General features: G+C 42.7%; 1 protein-coding gene across 3 annotated transcripts in view; it reads right to left on the bottom strand.

The window, feature by feature from the left end:
- RELN (reelin) overlaps positions 1-18155 on the bottom strand; it is a 501731-nt gene extending 483576 nt beyond the window's left edge. For all 3 annotated transcript variants that reach the window (XM_059170891.1, XM_059170889.1, XM_059170890.1), the window contains exon 1: positions 17625-18155. In XM_059170891.1, coding sequence (XP_059026874.1) covers positions 17625-17850 — 226 coding nt within the window. In that variant the 5' untranslated portion in view covers positions 17851-18155. The remainder of the gene's footprint in view (positions 1-17624) is intronic.
- Positions 18156-21748: the final 3593 nt, after the last annotated feature.

Here is a 21748-nt window from a genome sequence, read left to right as displayed (position 1 = left end):
TGGAGAAATTTGAGGGTTTTGTGTGTGTTTCCTATAAGGGGATTGCATATCTGTGGAGTACGGAGCCAAGCTATTTTGGTCTCTGCTCTTCCCATTATTTATTCCCATTCAGATGAAAATTTAAATACAAACTAGCTACCCATTCATCAAAATTGCTTCAAATTTATTTATGGTGCAGCACAGAGGAGCTTCTGGGAATAAGAGTTTCAAGTCTATTATAGTTTCTATTAATAATTGCAGTCACTAATTGCTATGAGAACTTTTGTGGATTTGCTAACATATAGTTAAAGCAAAGCCAATCCAACAGACTGCTAAAAATAGCATTGCATGGTCTCACAAAAGTCATGAGAATTTTGTAAGTTTGGAGGGTGGGAAAGTAGAGACACGGTTCTCAGATTTTTTAAACACTGTTATCATGGATTCAAAAGGCCAAAATTTAGAATTACACTCACAAAGTCTTTATAAATAATCTTCTGGATTGCCTTATTTATTTTAGAATTACCACTTTCATAAGACAGTTTTCACCATAACTGAGATTAGACAGGGTTCCCAAGTGCTATTTTCACTCACTGATTCATTAAACCAAAATGTTTAAAGTGCCTGCTATGTGCCAGGCACTATTCTAGGCACCGGCAATAAAGCAGCAAACAAAGAGGACAAAAACCCCTGTGGTGGTGGAGCTTAAAGGCATTATAGTGATGGTATTCAGCAAGCAAGCATGGTCAAGAATAAAATGTAAGATGACGATAGCAGCAATGAAGAGAAACAAAGCAGTTCGGGAGAGATGGCGTACAGGGGAGAGGGGGCCCACAGTGGTACCGAGCATGGTCAGGAAGGCCTTACTGAGAAGCTGACAATTTGAAGACGGACCTAAATCAGGAAGGGCGGCAGCATGCAGCTCTCTGGGGAACAGCATGCTAGACAGGGGAAGCACATTCAAAGGTCCTGAGACGAGACTGAGCCCATATGTGTTTGAGGAACAAAAAAGAGGCTTTAATGGTCTCAGGGGAAGAGTAAGATAAGTCTGAAAAGTAACAGAGAAACCAGGAGTTGTTTCTTTTTTTTTCCCCCTCAGAGAGATATAGCAAGCAACAAAGGGATGGATAAAATTACGATAGAATTGGGTGCCTGGGTGGCTCAGTGGGTTAAGCCGCTGCCTTCGGCTCAGGTCATGATCTCAGGGTTCTGGGATCAAGTCCCGCATTGGGCTCTCTGCTCAGCAGGGAGCCTGCTTCCTTCTCTCTCTCTCTGCCTGCCTCTCTGCCTACTTGTGATCTCTCTCTGTCAAATAAATTAAAAAAAAAAAATCTTAAAAAAAAAAATTACGATAGAATTTACCACTCAAATGTAGGCATCTTTGCTGGTAAAGATGATAAGCTGACGGGTCACTGGGAACACAGAAGTGGACCACAGCTTTTTAGGCAGCATGGGGGAATGGACCAGTTGCGGTAGGTATGCAGCAGAGGAATGATGTGCTGGTTTGAGCTGGATCCCTCTGGCTGCCCGTCTCAGATCAGAATGAAAGTGAGCAAGCACTGGGGGGCAGGCAAGCGATCCGGAGCCTGGCATAATCCAGGTGAGAGGCGGTGGCCACGGCAGCTTCTGGATGGGTCTTAGTGTAAAACCAGCGGGACTCAGGGATAGATCAGCGGTGGCAGGCAGAGGAAGAAGTTTTAGGTACTGAATAACTCTATGTCCTCAGCTGGCAACAGTGAAGTTCAGGAGACTCAGGGAGGAGCTCCCTTGCGGGTGGCAGGAGGAGGGGTATGTTAAGTCTGAGACGCCAACAACACGTGGAGATGCTGAACCACATGGAAATTCTGAATGGGGAGCAAGACACAGCAGCTCAGGAGCCATGGGACTCACCAGCACGGAGATGGCCCTCAAAGTATCGGGATGGAGGACGTCTTTAGGGAGATGGGGCAGAAGAAAAAGAGAAAAGGAAGAAAGGACAGAGCTGAGCACCCCAATACCACGGAGTCAGGGAGGAAAGGAAGACACAACAAAGGATGAGAAGGGGCAGCCTGGGAGAGAAGGAGAAACTGGGAGATGGCGAAATCCCACAGGCCAAATGATTAGTGCGTCGAGGAGAAGCAGGTGATGAACCAGGACAAGTGGCACTTTGGTCCTGCCACGCTGAGAAACAACAGAGGCACTCTGACATCCTTCTAGTGAATACAGGAGTGGTCTGTCTACACTGGCGCATGAAAAGAGAGGCATATACGCATTCGTTTATCTCAGATATTCCTTGCAGGTCAGTAGGGGTGACTGAAGAGGAGCACACACACCCCAGAGAAGCTGGGCTTCTTGTACACATATAGGTAGTCTGCACCCTACCTGCGCAGCTTTCAGAAGAGAATCTGCCATGTTCACCAAACTACAAAAGCATGAGAAATCATTCTTGGGCTGGATCTGCCCCCTCCCCACTCCTAGAATCACTAAACTCTTCCCATCTGAGGAAGGATGCTACGGCACCCCAGAGAACACAGCTTCTCCACTTGTCCTGTGTGATAAACATCACATTTACTACCCCAGAGGTCATTCTACATCTTAGTTCTTAAACATACATGCCAAATACTGTGGCAGTTATCTGCTGTTTTGCCTGACCCACTCCCACTCCCTCTTCTTTGCAAAGATATCCCTCCCACTCCACAACCATCCAAGGGCGAAGGCCAGACCCCAGGTAAGACCATGAGACTTGTGGTCCCAGGGAACAGAGTTCAGGGACACAAGAAAAAAGAGGAGTTGAAGAGGATTCATCCTGTGTGGCCAAAAAGGCCTCAAAATCAGAAAGAAAAAAAAGGGGGGGGCAGAAATTATCAGAAAAACCAGAAAATCATGGTCCTTACCACCTCAATTCCTTTGGCAACTGACCACTCCCTCTTCCTGGATATACTATCATCATTTCTAATATTTGGGTTTTCCTTCCTTGCTGCACGTTAACCCACCTTCTTCTTCTTCTTCTTTTTTAAAGATTTTATTCATTTGACAGAGAGAGAAAGAGCGAGAAGAGAGAGAGAGCATGAGCAGGGGGAGGAGCAAGCAGAGAGGGAGAAGCAGGCTCCCTGCTGAGCAAGGAGCCCGATGTTGGACTTGTGGGGCTCGATCCCAGGACCCCAGGATCATGACATAAGCTGAAAGCAGACACTTAACTGACTGAGCCATCCAGGTGGCCCATTAATCCACCTTCTATTAATAAATTCCTTTAGCCCATGTTACCCAGAGCTGGTTTCCATGACTGGAAGCCAGAGTATCCTGGTACACCCACCACTCTCCAGACTCTGGTAGCTAATAAAGCTCATCAATTCGCAAGTCAGGTCCATTTTCCAACAGAAGTAAAAATGGAGGTCTAGGGACAATTTTTATATTGGCAAAATAAAAGCTTAAGAAATTCTTTTATGTGGTAATATTTGAATAACCATTCTTAAATTTTGATTGTAAATGTTTCTTTCACTAACAAACATTTCTGTTTTTGTGTTTTTTTAAGATTTTATTTATTTATTTGACAGAGAGTGATCACAAGTAGGCAGAGACAGAGGAAGGGAAGCAGGCTCCCTGCCAAGCAGAGAGCCTGATGTGGGACTCAATCCCAAGACCCCGAGATCATGATCTGAGCTAAAGGCAGCGGCCTAACCCACTGAGCCACCCAGGTGCCCCTCACTGACAAACATTTCTAAGAAGAAACATTCTTTTTACTCACTGGAAACATTTATTGGTCTTGAATCAAAGTAATGGATTTTTTTTTTTTTTTTTTTTTGGATGGCTGTTTCACCAGGATGGCAACCAAGCATTTATCTTATGCAAGACGTGTCTTCTTTTCCTATTCTGTAGGGCCTCCAGTTTTCATGCTTGGGAACAACTTGTATTGTAGGGACAGGACAAACTTGTTTAAACAAGCAAAAATAATTCAGCAATTCAGGTCAGGCCAGTGAGTATTATTTTAATAATTGAGAAGAGTTTGATCTCCAGAGCATTTACATTTTACTTCAATGAATACAGATAGGTATCCCTTGGGTACTCATTAGTGATGCCAATTTTGGAATTTCATTGGTTGTAGTTTTCTATAAGTTTAAAGTATTTCACAATGTATTTGGAATTGAAGTGTCTGCCTCACAGTTCCCGTTCAAAGGCTGAGAGAAGCCATTTGTGTTTGAGAGAAATATTCTAAAAGCTTGAATGCCCGCATCAGGACAGATCACCAGGGAAAGCAGTCTTAACGGCATCCTGTCCCACACCCGAGGCTCACAGACTTGCCCAGCAGACCTAAAACTTGACACAACTCCCCACGGAAGGTTAACATGAGAAATGATCTGGTTTGGCCCACCTGAGAAAAGGAAACATCTAGATATAGACCTTCTCTATATTTTGGGGGCAATATCTTTATAAAACGCACTGTCCTTTCGTTAAAGTCCAATGCGGCCAAGTTTTCTCTCTTGGGAAAAGCATGGGCCTCCCTTCAGGCCCTCTGAGCACCTCGGGGGGCTCCAAACAGGAAGCTTTCCCGTGAATCTGTCCTCCATTCCCTGGTTTAGTTTCCACCAGGAGTCAGTGGACCTCAGTTTAGATCTGCAGGTTAAATGAGATAAACTATGGTGGTGACAAAGCAGGAAATATTTGCTTTACGAATCTAAGTACCAGGCAAGGGCAGCCCCTGCTTCTGGGCACTTGACGCTGATGGCCTTGCAATCCCTCATATGTTACCCTGGCCCAGCTGCCACAAGCCTAAGGCTGCCCTCTGCCCTCTGTGGCAGGAGGTGAATGATTTGAGATCAAGAGCAGAAGAGGATGCTTGGCAGTTGCTTTTTTTTTCTTATTCGAATGAGCTCAACAGAAAGTGGTTTTTAGGGGCCCCTGAGTGGCTCAGTGGGTTAAGCCTCTGCTTTCGGCTCAGGTCATGATCCCAGGGTCCTGGGATCAAGTCCCATATCAGGCTCTCTGCTCAGCAGGGAGCCTGCTTCCCCCTCTCTCTCTGCCTGCCTCTCTGCCTACTTGTGATCTTTCTGTCAAATAAATAAATAAAATCTTTAAAAAAAAAAAGTGGTTTTTAAAGATCAGGTGGGAATGCAAGTTGGTGCAGCCTCTTTGGAGAACAGTGTGGAGATTCCTCAAGAAATTAAAAATAGAACTTCCCTATGACCCTGCAATTGCACTCCTGGGTATTTACCCCAAAGATACAGATGTCGGGAAAAGAAGGGCCATCTGTACCCCAATGTTTATAGCAGCAATGGCCACGGTCGCCAAACTATGGAAGGAACCAAGATGCCCTTCAACGGACGAATGGATAAGGAAAATGTGGTCCATATACACTATGGAGTATTATGCCTCCATCAGAAAGGACGAATACCCAACTTTTGTATCAACATGGACGGGACTGGAAGAGATTATGCTGAGTGAAATAAGTCAAGCAGAGAAAGTCAATTATCATATGGTTTCACTTATTTGTGGAGCATAACAAATAGCATGGAGGACATGCGGAGTTAGAGAGAAGGGAGTTGGGGTAAATTGGAAGGGGAGGTGAATCATGAGAGACTATGGACTATGAAAAAACAATCTGAGGGTTTTGAAGGGGCGGGGGTGGGAGGGTGGGGTACCAGGTGATGGGTATTACAGAGTGCACCGATTGCATGGAGCACTGGGTGTGGTGCAAAAATAATGAATACTGTTATGCTGAAAATAAACAAATTTAATTTAAAAAAAAAAAAAAAGATCAGGTCCCTGTATGAAAAAGAACCCTACAAAGCCAAGTGCCAAACAAACATGTCATTGGTGTCGATGATCCCGTGGGAGCTGAGCAGGTTAGACAGTGCAGAGAGCTCTGGACTCAGAATGGGCCACATCCCTCAATGTCACAGACTATCCCCGCCATCTGAGAACACATAAAGGAACTTCTTGAAGGAAGAAATACATTACAAGTAAAGAAACTTCAGTGAAAAATTTTTGAATTATCTCTCTGCCTCAGTTTAACATTCTGCCCTTGTATTTCTCTTCTATTCTAGTTCTACTTAAATTCTATTAATGAACAAACATCTATTAGAGAACAAACTTGCTGTTTACTTAAAAATCTTCATAGAGGAGCACCTGGGTGACTCAGTCACTAAGCGTCTGCCTTCGGCTCAGGTCATGATCCCAGGGTCCTGGGATGGAGCCCCGCATCGGGCTCGGGCTCTGTGGGAAGCCTGCTTCTCCCTCTCCCCACCCCCCCACAACTTGTGTTCCCTCTCTCTCTGTCAAATAAATAAATAAAATCTTTAAAAAAAATCTTCATAGATATTACGTTCATCAAAAGGTTATAAATAAATATGAACAGAATCTGTGAATCACTCTTTTATAGTTTTAGTTGTCATCATACTTCGAAGGCATGTTAACTCTTTCAGGTCAACAGTGTACTAAGTGATATCCAGAAGATAACTGTGTCTTGGACAATGAATATTTAGGACTGAAATTCTGACTTTGTTTGGCACAGATATCATCTCTCTGGTTTAAGTCTGCAATCTTTATTTTAAATAACAAAACTGGTTTTTACTGCTCTTTCTCTTCTTTCTTAACATGTCTTTTATCATTTCTTATTATTACCCCTTTCCTGAAACAAGAGTGATTTCTACAGATAACTGTATACCGGCTAGAAGCATGGATTCCAAAGCAAGACAGACTGAGCACTCCTATCTAACAGCTCTGAAATCTTGGACAAAACACTTAACCTCTCTGGGATTCAATTTCTGTATCCATAAAAGGAGGATAATAGTACCTACCTCATGAAGTTGATGTGAAAATTACATGATTAATACATGCAAAGATTTTAGATCAGTGCCTAGCACACACTAAGTCCCACTTTAGAGTTTGCTATTAATATTGTTGCTATTATTTCCAAGGCCTTGAGTTGCCTTTTTTATTTTTTGATAGTATCAGTGCTTAGAATGGGAATGTGAAGCCACTTTTTCTAAAAGAGGCTAAAGCCCGCTAATCTCTGTATATTGCTCCATCACAAACACTAGACGTATAACTTTTTTTTTTCTCCCCCAGTATGAGAATGCAGGAAGTGTTTATGTGAGAAAAGGAAGTAAGAAAGGAACTGGAACTATGATCATAGGATATTTCAACATTCATAACAAAGGTGGCCTACACAAAAAGATGATATGTTTCTAAAGGTAAGACTGGAATGCCTGTTTCCTCTGTCAATACACAGCAAGCAAGAGAAAGGACAATGTTGGATTCAGTCCTAGAGGCTGAGCCAGACAAAACAAGCAAGGTTAAGGGTGGGGCAGAGCTCACATTCATAACCATATCACACATCTAGGTATTTTAAATGTCAACAGGATTTATATAAAGTGATGCTGCATTTTGGTGAGAAAAGGCCGTCTCGAAACAGTCTGGTGAAGGAAAGTAGCATAAACTAGAAACTTCAGAAACTGAAGGCCAGGAACAGGTTACCTTCTCAAAGCACTACTAAAAAGTTAATATAAAATGCACTATTTTTGCTACCCGCAGAAGTAGCACACCTTGAGGGATGTTTTTAAAATGTATTATCAAGGGACGCATGTGTGGCTCAGTCAGTTAAATGTCTGCCTTTGGCTTAGGTCATGACTCCAGGGGTCCTGGGATCAAGTCCCACATTGGGCTCCCTGCTCAGCAGGGAGTCTGCTTCTCCCTCTGTCACTCCCCCTGCTTGTGCTCTGTCTCTCTCTCTGACAAATAAATAAAATCTTAAAAAATAAAATAAAATAAAATGTATTATCAAAACTATCTTAGATAACATCCTAGTTCCACCAAAGTGGCCGAAAGCAATTCTATGGGAAGACCAGAGCAATTCAGAACTTGATACAAGAATTGTGACAGACCTGGGGTGCCTGGGTGGTTCAGTGGGTTAAAGCCTCTGCCTTCGGCTCAGGTCATGACCCCAGGGTCCTGGAATCAAGCCCTGAATCCAGCTCTCTGTTCAGCTGGGAGCCTGCTTTCCCTCCTCTCTCTGCCTGCCTCTCTGCCTACTTGTGATCTCTGTCTGTCAAATAAATAAATAAAATCTTAAAAAAAAAAAAAAAGAATTGTGACAGACCTAAAAGAGAAGGTAAACTGGGTTTTCTGGGCATTTAGAATAATTAGGACTATATTCATGTGCACATAATAGGAAACTGACTAATTTTTCCTAAGATAAAAGAAATCCAGAAGAGATAATCCAGGGCTGGGATAGCTAGTCAAATGTACAAATAATAACAAAGGCTCCTTCTTGGGGCGCCAGAGTAGCTCAGTTGGTTAAGCATCCAGTTCTTGACTTTGTCTCAGGTCATGATCTCAAGGTTGTGAGACTGAGCCCCATGTTTGTCTCCACACTGGGCGCTGCTTAAGATTCTCTCTCCCCCTCTCCCTCCACTTCTTCCCCCACCGCATATGTGTGCGTGCTTTCTCTCTTTCTAAAAAGTAAAAGATTAAAAAATAAAGATCAAGGTTCCTTCCCAATTCCTGGTCCCCACTTACTACGTGACCCTCATCCTCAAGGTCACGGGATGGTTGTACCACACCATGTTTAGAGGAAATGGGTAAGAGTAGAGCAAAACCCAAGTATCTGTGGAGTCTTTTTGAAAAAAAAAAAAAATCATCTTTATCAATTTTGTCAATAACCTCTATAAAGATCCCATTCAGCAGACTGCCACTTCATCTTACTAAATTGTATTGTCAGGGAGCCTTGGAGGTGAGTATTTTTAATTGAACACATAGTGGTTCTCAATAGAATCAGTTAGAAAAGGAGTGTCAGTAAGGACTAAGTAGACAACAAGCAATGTGTGTGACATAATGAGGCATTCTGAAGTCCTACAATAGGATAGCCTTCCTCTACTACTGTCTAGGGAAGAAGAGGTCAACCAGCCCAGATGTGAGTTGGCTGGAGAAGCTTTCCTAGATGGATGCTGGAATCTGCCATTGTGATCCTCTAACTCCAAGCTCCCAAACAACCTCTAATAGTCACTTGCCTACCCATAAAAACTTTCCTCCAGTAGACAGACAGAAGGAAGTGGACATCCAAAGCCTTTATACTGACGAGTGCATTTTTTATTGTAAATGAACTGACTTTCCACTTCACCACCAAACTGCTTGTGGATCTAAGTTTCCTCAATTAGTCCTTGGGGACCTGGAACTCTGGGTTCATTATTAAAACCAATCTCTCTCAGTCGAGTTTGGCTAAAATAGTTTTGTATTTTAAAATCATTTCACAGGGGCTGAAGACATACATATTATAGGATTTGACAAAATATATTAAACTGATGTCAATATTTACTTATCTTGGCATTTTTCCCAGAATATACTTAAATACACAAAATTTGGTCATTATTAGGACCATTAAATAAAGAAAAATACTCAATTTAGGAAAAGGGAGGTTTGAGTTAGGAATGGGCTAAGTTAATAAATGTTTTGTTTGGACTAAAACCATACTAAAACTCTTAATTCTAGGCAAGTCATATATGTATTTTGGCTGGGAAGCCCTTTCTGATCATATGTACTGAATGAGGAATTGTTCTTTTTTTTTTTTTTTTTTAATTTGTATGACTCTCCTCAATAATTAAAATGAAATTTCTCTTGAAATATGTCACATATTGACAAGGCATAAAATGGGCATGCATGGGATAAATGGCTCCTAGCTCCTACAGTGCTTCAACTCTCCTTACCTAATGCTAGGTGATTATACCAGATGATAAGAGCTACTACTGAAAAAGTACTTATTGGGTACCAGGTACCTCATAAGCATGACCTCAGTGGGTGACCGCAACCCTGAAATATGAATATTATTATTTTTAAGTTAGAATCAGAAAACTGAGATTTAGTTGCTGAAGGCAAGCAACTAATAAGTGGCAGAGAAAGGATATATATAGGCGGTTCTCTTTGCTGCCAAAGCTTGAACTCTTGCCACATGGCTGTGCCTCCTGGGATGGTCCTTTGTAGTGTAATAACTCTGAACTCTCCGCCAAGGCATCTTTAAAGTTCTGAGCTGGAACAGACAATGCCACAAAACAACAAAATTGATCTTGCTCAAGAAAGACTATGGTACTCCCCTCAGAGCAACACATCTCCAATCTAGTGTTTGCTTTAGACCAAGGCCCCTACTCCCCTCTTTTTGACCTGTTAAATGCCAGCAACCAGAAGAGATGGCAGCTCTAATTCATACCTGGGCAACTGCAGTTATGAACCTTGGTCCAAACCAGCAAGAAAATGAGAAGACTTGAGGTGACTGAGGTGATGAGAGAGAAAGTCCTTCATCAGTTTACTAGATGAGATTCCTTGCACCCAAGCATTCAGAAATCTCCAGGTTGAGCTGTCTCTCAGATTCAGGCTAATTTAGTACACGGTTTTCTAATTTCTATAACTCCCTACCAATGTGTACTTCTATACTCTTGTGCACAATCTTCAGAATCTATAGTCTGGCCAAAATAAGGGACAGCGGGAAAGTGGCAGACTCAGAAGCAGCCACAGGCTTGAACGTTCTTCCAAAAGATTTTACAGTGTAGAAGGAAGGGTCTGCTTTTCTTTGAGGAGTGATTAACCCATATTTTTTTAAAAGGGCAAGTGTGTGTCACAGAAACACAGCACTATGTTTTTAAGAGAATGATACAAAAGCCTACACATTCACTGATTGCAAATATCCAAGGAGTATGATAATTGCTATAAATCTGATATTTTTCATGTTATAGTCAACGGAGAGAAAAATAGAGATGGTATCAGAAGATCTGAAGAGAAGAAGGAAACAGAGAAAGAACAGGAAGAACAAGAGAAGAGAGTGGTAAAGCAGGAAAAGGGAAGAAAGAGGAGAGGAAAAGCAAGGACCTGTGATATGGTGGAAGGGAGAAGATGAAGAAAGACAATGAGAAAATTTAGGAGGAGGAAGAAAGGACCAAGGGAGAGAACATGTGAGATACAGCTGGAAGAACAGACAGAGCAGGAAAGGCAAAGAAAGTCAGTTCTGAGGTGAGTGCAGCACAAACTGGTCAACTATGGTCCTCCCCTCCTGTCACTCGGTACGTGGGCATCTGTATACATCAATGGCAATACTCATGACTTCTTCACTAATGGCAAAGTCTTCTTTAATCAATAAAATTTAATTTATTGTCTTCCAAATAAAGTTTTCTCTACGGAAAGGTAATTTAGTATGAAAGGGTAAGTTGGGTTTCAGTGTCTACTTTGGAAAATCAGAGTTCCTATGACTATTTCTTTGTGGCATCCAAAAGCTACCTAATTACCTTCATTTTGTTTTTGGAATGATTAGAGCTGCCTTAAGCCACACAATGACATCTGTATATGTTCGTACTGATCCTTCTACACATTCCTACATCTGGTGTTACATTGGTTCCTACGTGAGATTGAATAAAGAAGGAAAAAAATATGTATACTTTTAGCAAAGCATATCTTAGAAATAATTGGTTAACCCACAGGCACAGCATTCAATCCTTTAGAGGCTCTCTTGCCTTCAATGAGAAGGGCATGGCAGATACGCGGGCAAAAATGACTCTCTGAGCTATACAACTGAAACCAAAGTAAGATCACCTCAGGGGGAATTACCTGACAGCCAAGACTCATTTTTTAGAAAAAATACACCATTCTTGTGTCTGGACAGTCATTATGAAAGCTTCATATCTGAGAATTCAATTCCAATTCCTGAAAATGTGTTTTTAATACTGTTTTGCTTAAGCTCAATAAGATGGAAATTATACAGTTTGGTTGTTTAATAAATCACTCTAAAATCAGTGGAGTAGATTAATCATCCAAATGTTTCTTGAAACCAAAATATTTAAATAAATGAATTTCTCTTTTTATCTCTGTTATGTCGTTACTCAGACGAAGCCTAAATCATTTCTCTTTGTTCATAGTGAACCTTCCATTCTAACAGAATGCCTACCTACCTTCTCTTCCTGACACAGTGTAAGGCCACCCACTTTTGCTATTCATATATTACATAAAGAACTTTTAAAAATGCTTAATAACGTGATATTTTGCATGAGAATACTTACAATTTTTTAAATGCCAGTGTTCAAAAAGTGCTGGTTACTCAATTTATTTACGCTTTTCAAATGTAAAGATTGTATGAAATATTAAGAGTTCAATACATCAGCAACCATCGGTTAACATTAAAGACATAGTATTTGAAATAATCAAAAGAACAGTTATGGCTTAATATGCAATACATTCTAAATAATTGATAATGTAAGGTTCCCAGGTCATTCTATACATTTGATCAATTCCAGAGAGGGAAAATATAAAAGAATACTTTCAGGGGCGCCTGGGTGGCTCAGTGGTTAAGCCGCTGCCTTCGGCTCAGGTCATGATCTCGGGGTCCTGGGATTGAGCCCGCATCGGGCTCTCTGCTCAGCAGGAAGCCTGCTTCCTCCTCTCTCTCTGCCTGCCTCTCTGCCTACTTGTGATCTTTGTCTGTCAAATAAATAAATAAAATCTTTAAAAAAAAAAAAAAAGAATACTTTCAGATCTATTCTTTTGAATGAACTAATTTATGAAAAAAATTTTTTTTCTCTTTTAAAGACCTGAGATCATGAGTCAGACGCTCTATTGACTGAGCCATCAAGGCACCCCTAATTTATGAAAAAATTTCAAAGTCGATAGTGTGGACTTTAAAATCTTGTCACAATGCTTATCACCTACTTTTTAAAGGTGAAAAGAAAAAAATATGGGAATAAGATAGTTCTGTCAAAAATATATGATTACAATTATGCAACATTATTTTTTCTTTAATATTTTTAATGAAAATAAAAACAGTAGTTTAAAATAAAGAGTTATAAAAATTGGAGAGAATCATATAAAGCAAGATTTATATGATGTAAGCAATAATCTGAACCACATAGGTAAAATATGTTTGAAATAAACTATAGAGAGATGAAATATACAACAAGCAGAGCAAAATGCTTTAAAACAGTTGATTTTCACATACAAGTAGGACACCACTGAAGTTCACTTATAAATTACAGAGAGAAATGATCCTTAGAGTTTAAATGTGCTGATTCTGGAATCTGAGACAGGTAAAGGACAAATAACCACACACCTGATCAAACAATACAGTTACCTTAGCAACATGAGATTACTTTAATTCAAATGATAATACTATTCCTTTGAAAAGAATTTTATTTGGAGTATATTACCGAAAATTATGTCTGACATATATCATTCCTATATTTGAAAGGTCATTACCTCGCACTGCCTTTGAACAGTGATTTTTAAATAGCAACTGGTTGATTCCAGAACACATATATTTATACTAGTGATACTGTCAATGGTTACGACAAAGTGCTCTTTCTCCAATTATATCTTCTACATTTAGGTTAATGCTCAGTTTTAGCAGCAGGAGCTGATTTCCGCAGTCACCCCATAAAATGATTAAATAAATAATGGAATGGAAACATAGCATGCAAGAACTACCAACCATGCTACGAAACACAATACAATCCCCCTTTTAAAGCATTATACCGTATCAATAATTCAGTTCTGCTTAAGACAGAATTTTTTACCCCCACCAATATTTTAGAACATTTTTTCACTATAAGAGAACACTTCCTCCACCTTAACACCCCCTTAAGAACAGGGATTCTAGTCTATTTCTGGATTCAGATAAATTGTCTTATCCGAGCTCAGGCACTTTCCATAGACTCCTTTACATACTCTTGGCTTTCACAGATGCTTTTTCTAATGTCTGACCTCTCCTCTCTGATGGTGGCTGAGTAAAGCCAATCTTGTGAGCAGGTAGGTTATTACATGATTTCAAGGGTTTCTAAAAGTCTTTCTACCCCAAAATGTATTATCTGCCTGCTTAGTGATGTTTAAAATTCTTCTAAACAAACAAAAAAGGGGGGGGGGACAACTTTCTACCATTATAATTAAGACTGTGGGAGAATTTAATGTTGATGAGTCACATTCTCTACAAATCAGTTGAGGGAGGAGGCTGCAAACAAAAATGGATAGGTAGATACCTGAGAGTAAAGAGGAGGAAGAGGGGTTATTGTGGGAGAGGAAAAGTGCGGACATCAACTCGACCTTTGTATGTTTCACAATACTGCCCTGGTCCCCAGCAGAAGGAGCAGGGAATTGCCAGGCGTGTCTGGGAAAGAGAAATGGCCACCTGGCTAGACCAGCTAGGTTTCCATTTTCTATCTTCTTGTTATTTGCAACCTTCTACAAAAAAATTCAGGGCTGGTTGTGGAAACCAACCATATTTTGGGACTTGTACAAAAACAGTAAATTCTTAAGATAAAAAGAGGTTCTGATCCCAAGACCTTTCTAATTCAACATGATGTATATAAGACCTCCTTTTGCTGAGTTTCTGCGATGTGGTATACTCATGCAAGGACACCATAGTTCACTGTGACTAATGATACCATCTCAAGAAAGTCATAGATGACAGAATTTAAAAGATGGAAGAAGATGGGGCACTCAGTCAGTTAAGCATCCAACCCTTGATTTCGGCTCAAGTCACGGTCTCATGGTTTTGAGATTGAGCCCTGCCTCAGGCTCCCTTCCTTCTCCCTTCCCCCCAACTCTCTCCCTCACTAATTAATGAAGAATGAATAAAAGAAAAAAAGTGATATAAGAAGATGACAACAGAGGTACCAAATGACACCCTTTAGGATGAAAACTAGGAGAAATAACCACGTACTGTTTATAGAGTTGCCAAAACTGCAAATACATAGATCTACTAAATGCTGGAAATATATGACAATTCTGTTAGACATGCAAGCTTCAAATGCTCTAGTATTAGGTTTTTGTTTTTGAAAAGGTTTTCTTTAAGATTTTATTGATTTGTTTGAGAGGACAGAGAGAGTGAGTGTTTGAGCAAGCAGAGGCAGAGAGAGGAGCAAAGGGAGAGAGAGAAGGAGACTCCCCACTGAGCAGGAAGCCTGACTTTGGGGCTGGATCCCAGGACCCCGGGATCATGACCTGAGCCGAAGGCAGACATTCAACTGATGGAGCCACCCAGGCACCCCAAACGATTTTCAATAAAATCTTTAAATAAAGATGACATATACAGAGACCTGTAATTTTGAACCACTTTTATACTAGACTGACATTTGCCTCTCCATTTCACATGCTGAGCTCTGTCAAACAGCAAAATCTCAAGGGGCAGCTGACACAGTCTGATCTACAGTCATGTTCCATGTTAGGGACATACCACTTCTATCTCAATGCATTCTCTCAGGTAAAGAAGGTGACAACCATCAGCCGTACCCAAACACCATTCCTCCAAAGGATGAGTTCAACATAAATCACAGATAAGACTGATTTGTTCTGATATAATTGTTACCTTTAAAGATTGAGAAGGTTAGAAATAAAATCTCAAGCTAATATTTTACAGATTTCTGAGCTTTAAAAATTTTTGGCTGAATGACCTCCTATTTTGGTCTCTCATAAAATGAGCCAATCAGAAATGTGTATTAGGTTAAGTTTTTCCATTACCAGTTCAATTCCTAAAGATGCTACACAATTAATTTTAAGGTTTATTTTTAGAAATCTGAAAGAAAAAGAGACACCGGAAAGCATCACTTCATTTTCAAACAATTCTTCAATCTGTCGAACATTTTACAGGGAAAAACTCTTAAAGAAGGCCTGTTTCAAGCAGGCAATTTCAAAGTCTAAGTATTTGATAAAACAGATAATGGGAATTTAAAATGTGACATGAACAGTTCTCAACGTTTATAACAATTTGACCTTGTTGAAGTTACATAATAAAACTTCTCTACCTTTTCTGATGGCAGAAAAGTGGAAGAAATTGAGGCTTCCCACACAATGTCCAACTTGAAGTATTACACTTTTTTCTTACTCTCTATCACTCATTCTTTTTCAGACTTAGGGATGTGATTATGGTTGGTCTTTGGCTGACTTGTATTTGCTAGCTTTATAGCGAAAGCAAAGTCTAGGTCACATTTTAGTATTTTTAAGTTTTCTTCTGTGCTAGCATCTTACAAAGGATGTGAAAAACATTAGAAAAAAAAAATAACAGGGCTTTGTATTATCACATGGTCTTCCATCACAACCTGAAAATCATACCTTTTAGCCCAGCTCAGGCTCACTTACCTACCACTCTCACTTAGAACTAATGACAGGCAAGCACCTTTGCTAAGGGTCATACCAAGTGACAAGCTCAATCAATCAGTCTTAGGGTTAGGTCTGGGTTACCATCAAACTGGCTGGTCTTGCCACTTAAGGAGTCCTGGGACCTTAAAAAACACCAGAACATTCTTGGGAAGCGAGCCTGGGAAACACTTTATTAAAGAAGGGACTAGTTACAGACAATTAATTTTTCAAAGTCTAAAATTCCACCAAATTAGACTCCTGCTTTACAGACAAGGCTGCCACCATGCCACAAGAAAGTTGTAAAAGCACTCTTGTAAACCTCCGGAAAGCATTTATTTATGTAAAACATTTTAGTGTAGACACAAAGGTGTTTTTCAGAAAACAGAAAATTTAAGGACTCTTATCGTTTTTACACGCATATTTATCTGAAATGCCAGCTGCTCCGTGGATTATCTCCTGCTATGTCAATAATTGTTAGCCTACAAGACATCGAAACCATGAGATTACTAGGCAATAGTTTCTATTTGGTTGGGTGTAAGTATTTTTGCCTTGAAATTCTAATCAAATAGTGCCTGTCCCACCTTAGAAACACCATGGAAGTGAAATATTCAGAAGTGCCAGAGGAAATAACAGAAAATAGTATCTTTATCTCCCCACATACTCGATTTACTAGCTTAAAACAGCTAAATTACATGCATGCACCATATAAAATTCTATTTCTTGGAGCTATATTTTACTTCCTCAGCAACGTTTAATTTCGATGAAGGGCTCCATAACGATCTTTTTTTTTTTTTTTTTTTTTTTTTTTTAAGATACCTTTAAATTATAAGGGGCTTCCAGCCCTTACCTGGAAATTAAAGCTGTGCAGATAAAAGACAAAGTCATCAATACACAACACAGAGATCACTTTAAAAACAAGCAGCACGTTAAAAGTAGGAGGAATTTGTTAAAAACCCATCGATTACGGACATTTTAAGGGACACTTCATAAAGCACAGAGAGCGCTGGAAGCAGCCGCTCCATTTCAGGAGGGCCGTTGGACACTGGATGAAATGGGGGATCCTGGCTGGCGAGCAGCGGGAACTTTGCAGCGGGCAGGCGACGGCGCGGGGCAGCCGGGGACCGGGGCGCGCCAGTCTGTCACCAGCCCGTCCGCAGAGCCCGGCGCCAGCCCCAACGCCACCCTTCAGGGGGAACCGGGCAGGACAAAGGTCTGGAATCCGAGCCCCGGGGTTAGGGAAACAAGACGCACGGACCCACTAAACGTGTCAGCGGCAGGGACGAGGAGTGAGGAGGGAAAAATGCCAACCCCCAATTCTCAGGCGTTTCCCCCCAAGAACGGGCTTATTACGAGGAGATGTGTGAGGGGAGCGTGTACTGTGTGGCGAGTAAATCCCAACTCGCGACTCGATCCTCACTAACTTTGTTCCCTGTCCCTCCACAGAGTGCAAGGTTGAGGGAAGGGCTCTCCTGGCTCCCGTTTAAATGGCCCCTTGGAAGAAGGAAAGGGATAAAAAGCTGCGCTCGCGGGCGCACCGGGCCGGGCGGCGAGCGCGGAGCCGCTGCGGTACCTACCATGATATTCTTGTCCCGGTACGTAGTAGGTGGGGTTGCCCGCAATGTGCAGGGAAATGAGCACCTCGCCCTGCTCCCCATCCCCTTCCAGCTCCCCGTGGTGGGTGCACAGGAAAAAGAAGGGCGAGAAGCGGGGGTAATAGCCCACCGCCGCGCGCGCCCTCAGCGTCGCCCCCAGCAACAGCGCCAGGAGGAAAGTCCGCGGGGCCCAGCAACTGCGCTCCATGCCGCCGCCGCCGCCGCCGCCGCCGCGCGCCCCGAGCGCCGCTCGCTCATTCAGTTTGGGAGGCGCCGGGACGGAGGAGCCACGCGGAGAGAAGGCGAGGAGGCGGTGGACGCGAGCAGAGCGGGCTCGGGCGCGGAGCCCCGGAGTTCCGCGGAAGACCGCGGCTCGCAAAGTTTCTTTGGGCCGCGGGAGAGCGAGACCCGGGCTGCGGGCTCCGAGAGCGCGTCGTCCGCCGCCTCCGTGCGCCGCCGCAGCCGCGCCGCCTCTGCGCGACGCCCCTCGGCCAGGCCTGGGAAAGCGCCCGCCCCGCTCCACACCTTCTTAAAGCCCCGGGCGCCGAGTCTCCCCCCGCGCCGCTGCCACACGTGTCCCGGCCGCTCCCCCGCCCCCACGCACCGCCCCGCGCGCGCCCGCCCGGCCTCCGCCCTCTCGAGCTCGCACGCCCGCACCTCGGGAGACGCGGGGCGTACGACTCCCGGGGCCCCAGCGCCGCAGCGCGCTTCCCCCCCGGAAGGACCGCCGAGGGGCGCGATCTGGAGGAGGGTGTGGGTCTGGGGGTGCTGTTGGGGGCCACGGGGGCCGCCAATCTACCGCAAGGGACGGAGAAACCTCGGAGAGAGAGAACCTCCCGCCAGCTGTCTGGAGGAGCACAAGGAGAAGACCGTCCCCTTTGGCCCTCAGATTTCCCTCTTTTTCCTGAGAGGAGGCTCAGGGGAAGGAGAGGGCTGGTGGGGCCGGCGCTGGCGGCGGCTTCTTTGTCTGCGCCGTCTGCGCCCCCACGCCCCTCGGGGCTCGCCCGCCTCGGAGCCCGGGCGGCCTGCACTTGTTCTGGGGATCCGCCCGCGGCCCCGAACCGCGAGGGGCCCCTGCGCTCCCTTCCCATCCAGGCCTCGCGTCCCTCCCGCTGCCCCCCGCCCGGTTCCTCGCCGCAGCGACAGAGCCTCATCTGTAGCCGGATTTTAAATGAGATTAAGCGAAAGTGGAATTGGCAGCCTCGAGTGGTGCCTGGAAATGGTGATTTGTGCTGCTCGGGTGTGGGGGAATTGTGTGGCAGGAAGGGTTGGCGGAGCTGAGCCCCGACAGGCGCTCTTCGCTGGACTGTTCGGTTATTCATTGCTGCTGGGTTCTTCAGGCGGAGAAGGTTGTAATTTTTTAAATCCGTGTTTATTTCCTTTAAATGTCAGCTACGACCAATGTCCCTGAAATGGGGGAAGGGGAAAACGTTCTGGGGAGATGCTGGCAGGGGTGATTGAAGCGGGTGGTAATGAGCTGCTGCACAGGAGACTGCGGGGAAGTGAAATAAAAAGCACGTTTTTTAACCGAGGACGGCTGGCAGGAGCCCTGCGGCATCCGGAGATGGGGGAGCTGGATTGCCAGGTTTTAATGCTTCTCCCCACCCACCCCTGGCTTACCACCAAGCCCAGATAAACCCGCACCTACAGAAATGAGTAGATTATAAAACTGAAAAGAATGGTGTCTTTGCCTATTTGGGGGTGGGGGGGTGCGAAAGACAGGGGCCAGGGGGAGACGTTTGTAGTCATTTAGGTTGCAAAAGGAAGAGATTGTTTTTCTTCCTCTTACCCAGACCGAGCTCACACAGGGCCCCACTTCTAGCTGCCTCCTGGTTTTCCTTCCTTTGAACCCCCCGAGGGCCCAACTGTTATATATATTTGATGTAATAATAATCGTTACTCTGAAGCTCTGGGCTGGGTGTGGGGTACATGGGCCTGTAGGTAAATTACCACATATAATACTCACACCACCCCCAGAGGCCAAAATTATCCCCATTTCACAAGGGAGTGAACAGTCAGAAATGTTAATTTGCCCAGTATCAGTAACAATCAGTAACAAAGGCTGGATGCAAGATAGCCCGGCTGCTGGCTCTAGAGGCTCTCACCCAGAACTGCCCTTAGCTAGAAGGAGAACCACCACCACCACCTGTCCACAGCAGGCAGTGTCGCCCCAAACAGAATTACAAGAAACTCACCCCACAGCTGGCATGACTGTTACCGTGTCTTCCTGTCCAGTTAGGTGAATATAACCTAACACAAAAGGAATCACTTCTAGAAAGAATCCAAAACTATTGCACATTTTTAGCTAACACTTAAATGTTTACTTGTGCTGAAGTGCTGTCCTAAATACTTAATAGATTCAGCTCTTCTAATCCTCATAACAACTTTATAGGGAAAGTACTATTAATATCCTCATTGTTCATATTATGAAAATGAAGCACAGAGAGGTCAAGTAACTTGTCCAAGGTCACACCGCTGATAAGTGAGAGAGCTGTGACTTGAACAGTCTGATTCCAGAGACCCAACACTTAACCACTGTAAACCACTTCTAAGGAATGCATGCTGATGTTGTTAGAGGGATGGGGAAATAACTCTTCTTTGCTCATATCTGATTACCTCATTAAATCCTTACATTACCCTGTGAAGTAGATATAGTTATCCTCACATTTTAGAAGAGAAAGTTGAGATTCATAGAAGTTAAGTGATTTGTCAAGGGCACTCAGTAGGAAGAGGGGTCTGGGATCAAATCTGAGCATGCTTGTTTCCAAGGTTGCTGCTTAAAATAAATTGTCTTTAGGGGCACCTAGGTGACTCAGTCAGTTGAGTGTCCAATTCTTGATTTCAGCTCAGGTCATGATCTGATGGGTTGTGAGATGGAGACCTGAGTGAATCTCTGAGCTCAGCGAGGAATCTGCTTGCGATTATCTCTTTCTGCCCCTTACCCCACTCACATGCATGCTTGCTCTCTCAAATAAATAAATAAAATCTTTTTAAAAAATTGTCTTTAGTAAAAGCACTGATAATTGGTCCAGGACATAATTGGCACTTAATTCCCAGAACATTGTCAGTTCCCAGAGGTCCCCTCTTTCTGTTCTGTAAGAAGTACTCTTTTGTGAGTCTCTTACCATGGGTTTCTTAGCATTCAATTTATGTAACAGTTTATTTTCCAATCTTCCCCCTTTTTTGTGCTTTCTTAACTTTTTACAACATTACCTTGCTATGTGCATTTTGGTGACTTTTATACTCAACTACTCAGGCTCAAATCTCTGACTTCAGCCCCATGGTTGATCATTAACAGGCACAGAGACTGTTTAAATAATGTCTTGAGTGGTGCTGAGTTGCTTAAGAAAAGGGTAGATGGTGGTACACCCCACTTAGCAGTCCCTTGGACAAGCACCAGTACTTGTCCTCTTATAGTAACAGAAGTCCAAGTTTACACATCTCTGATACTGTCATGGTTAAACCCAGTTCAACTAGCTATTAGTAATACATTTTAATAATCTTAAAAATAAATCAGGAAAATACATGAGGTCTATATAGAATCACCTTGAACATAAGGAATTAGCATCTTCCTAGTAGAGCATTTTAAGTCCCACAATAGGAGGCAAAGTAGGTTACAATTCAAAATTTCCAATTTCCAAGCTCCTGTGCTAAGTCTTAGGTCTTATTTCTACTTAGTAAATCACAATAAATATCTTTAAGAATATTTGGTCCAGAAAATCTACAAGCTTTCAAACTAAATAGAAAAATAGAGAAATGTTTTTTAAGGAAAACTGGCTTTCATCAAAAAAAAAAAAAATCTGCAAAAAATAAAAAGTGGTGTCAGGGGTGAATAATGAGTAAATCTGTGGGAAAAGGAGCTTAAACTGTGGCAAGATTCTTTTTTAATTACAACTGCTAGAAGTGGTAATTAGCCTACTAAAAAAAATTACACTTAGGCATTCTTAGACTATAAATCCTTTCTTGCTGATAAGTAGAAATCATTGCCTAGTATTGAATGTGAAGAACCATAACACAATAGGAAATATATATATATATAGTAAATGTATATGCATATAAAATCAGATCTACAGCTTTCAAATCATTGGGAGATGACGAATCCAGAT

The sequence above is a fragment of the Mustela lutreola genome, chromosome 4 (genome assembly GCF_030435805.1).
Source record: "Mustela lutreola isolate mMusLut2 chromosome 4, mMusLut2.pri, whole genome shotgun sequence".
NCBI classification, from domain to species: domain Eukaryota; kingdom Metazoa; phylum Chordata; class Mammalia; order Carnivora; family Mustelidae; genus Mustela; species Mustela lutreola.
This window is presented reverse-complemented; position numbering and strand designations above follow the sequence as displayed.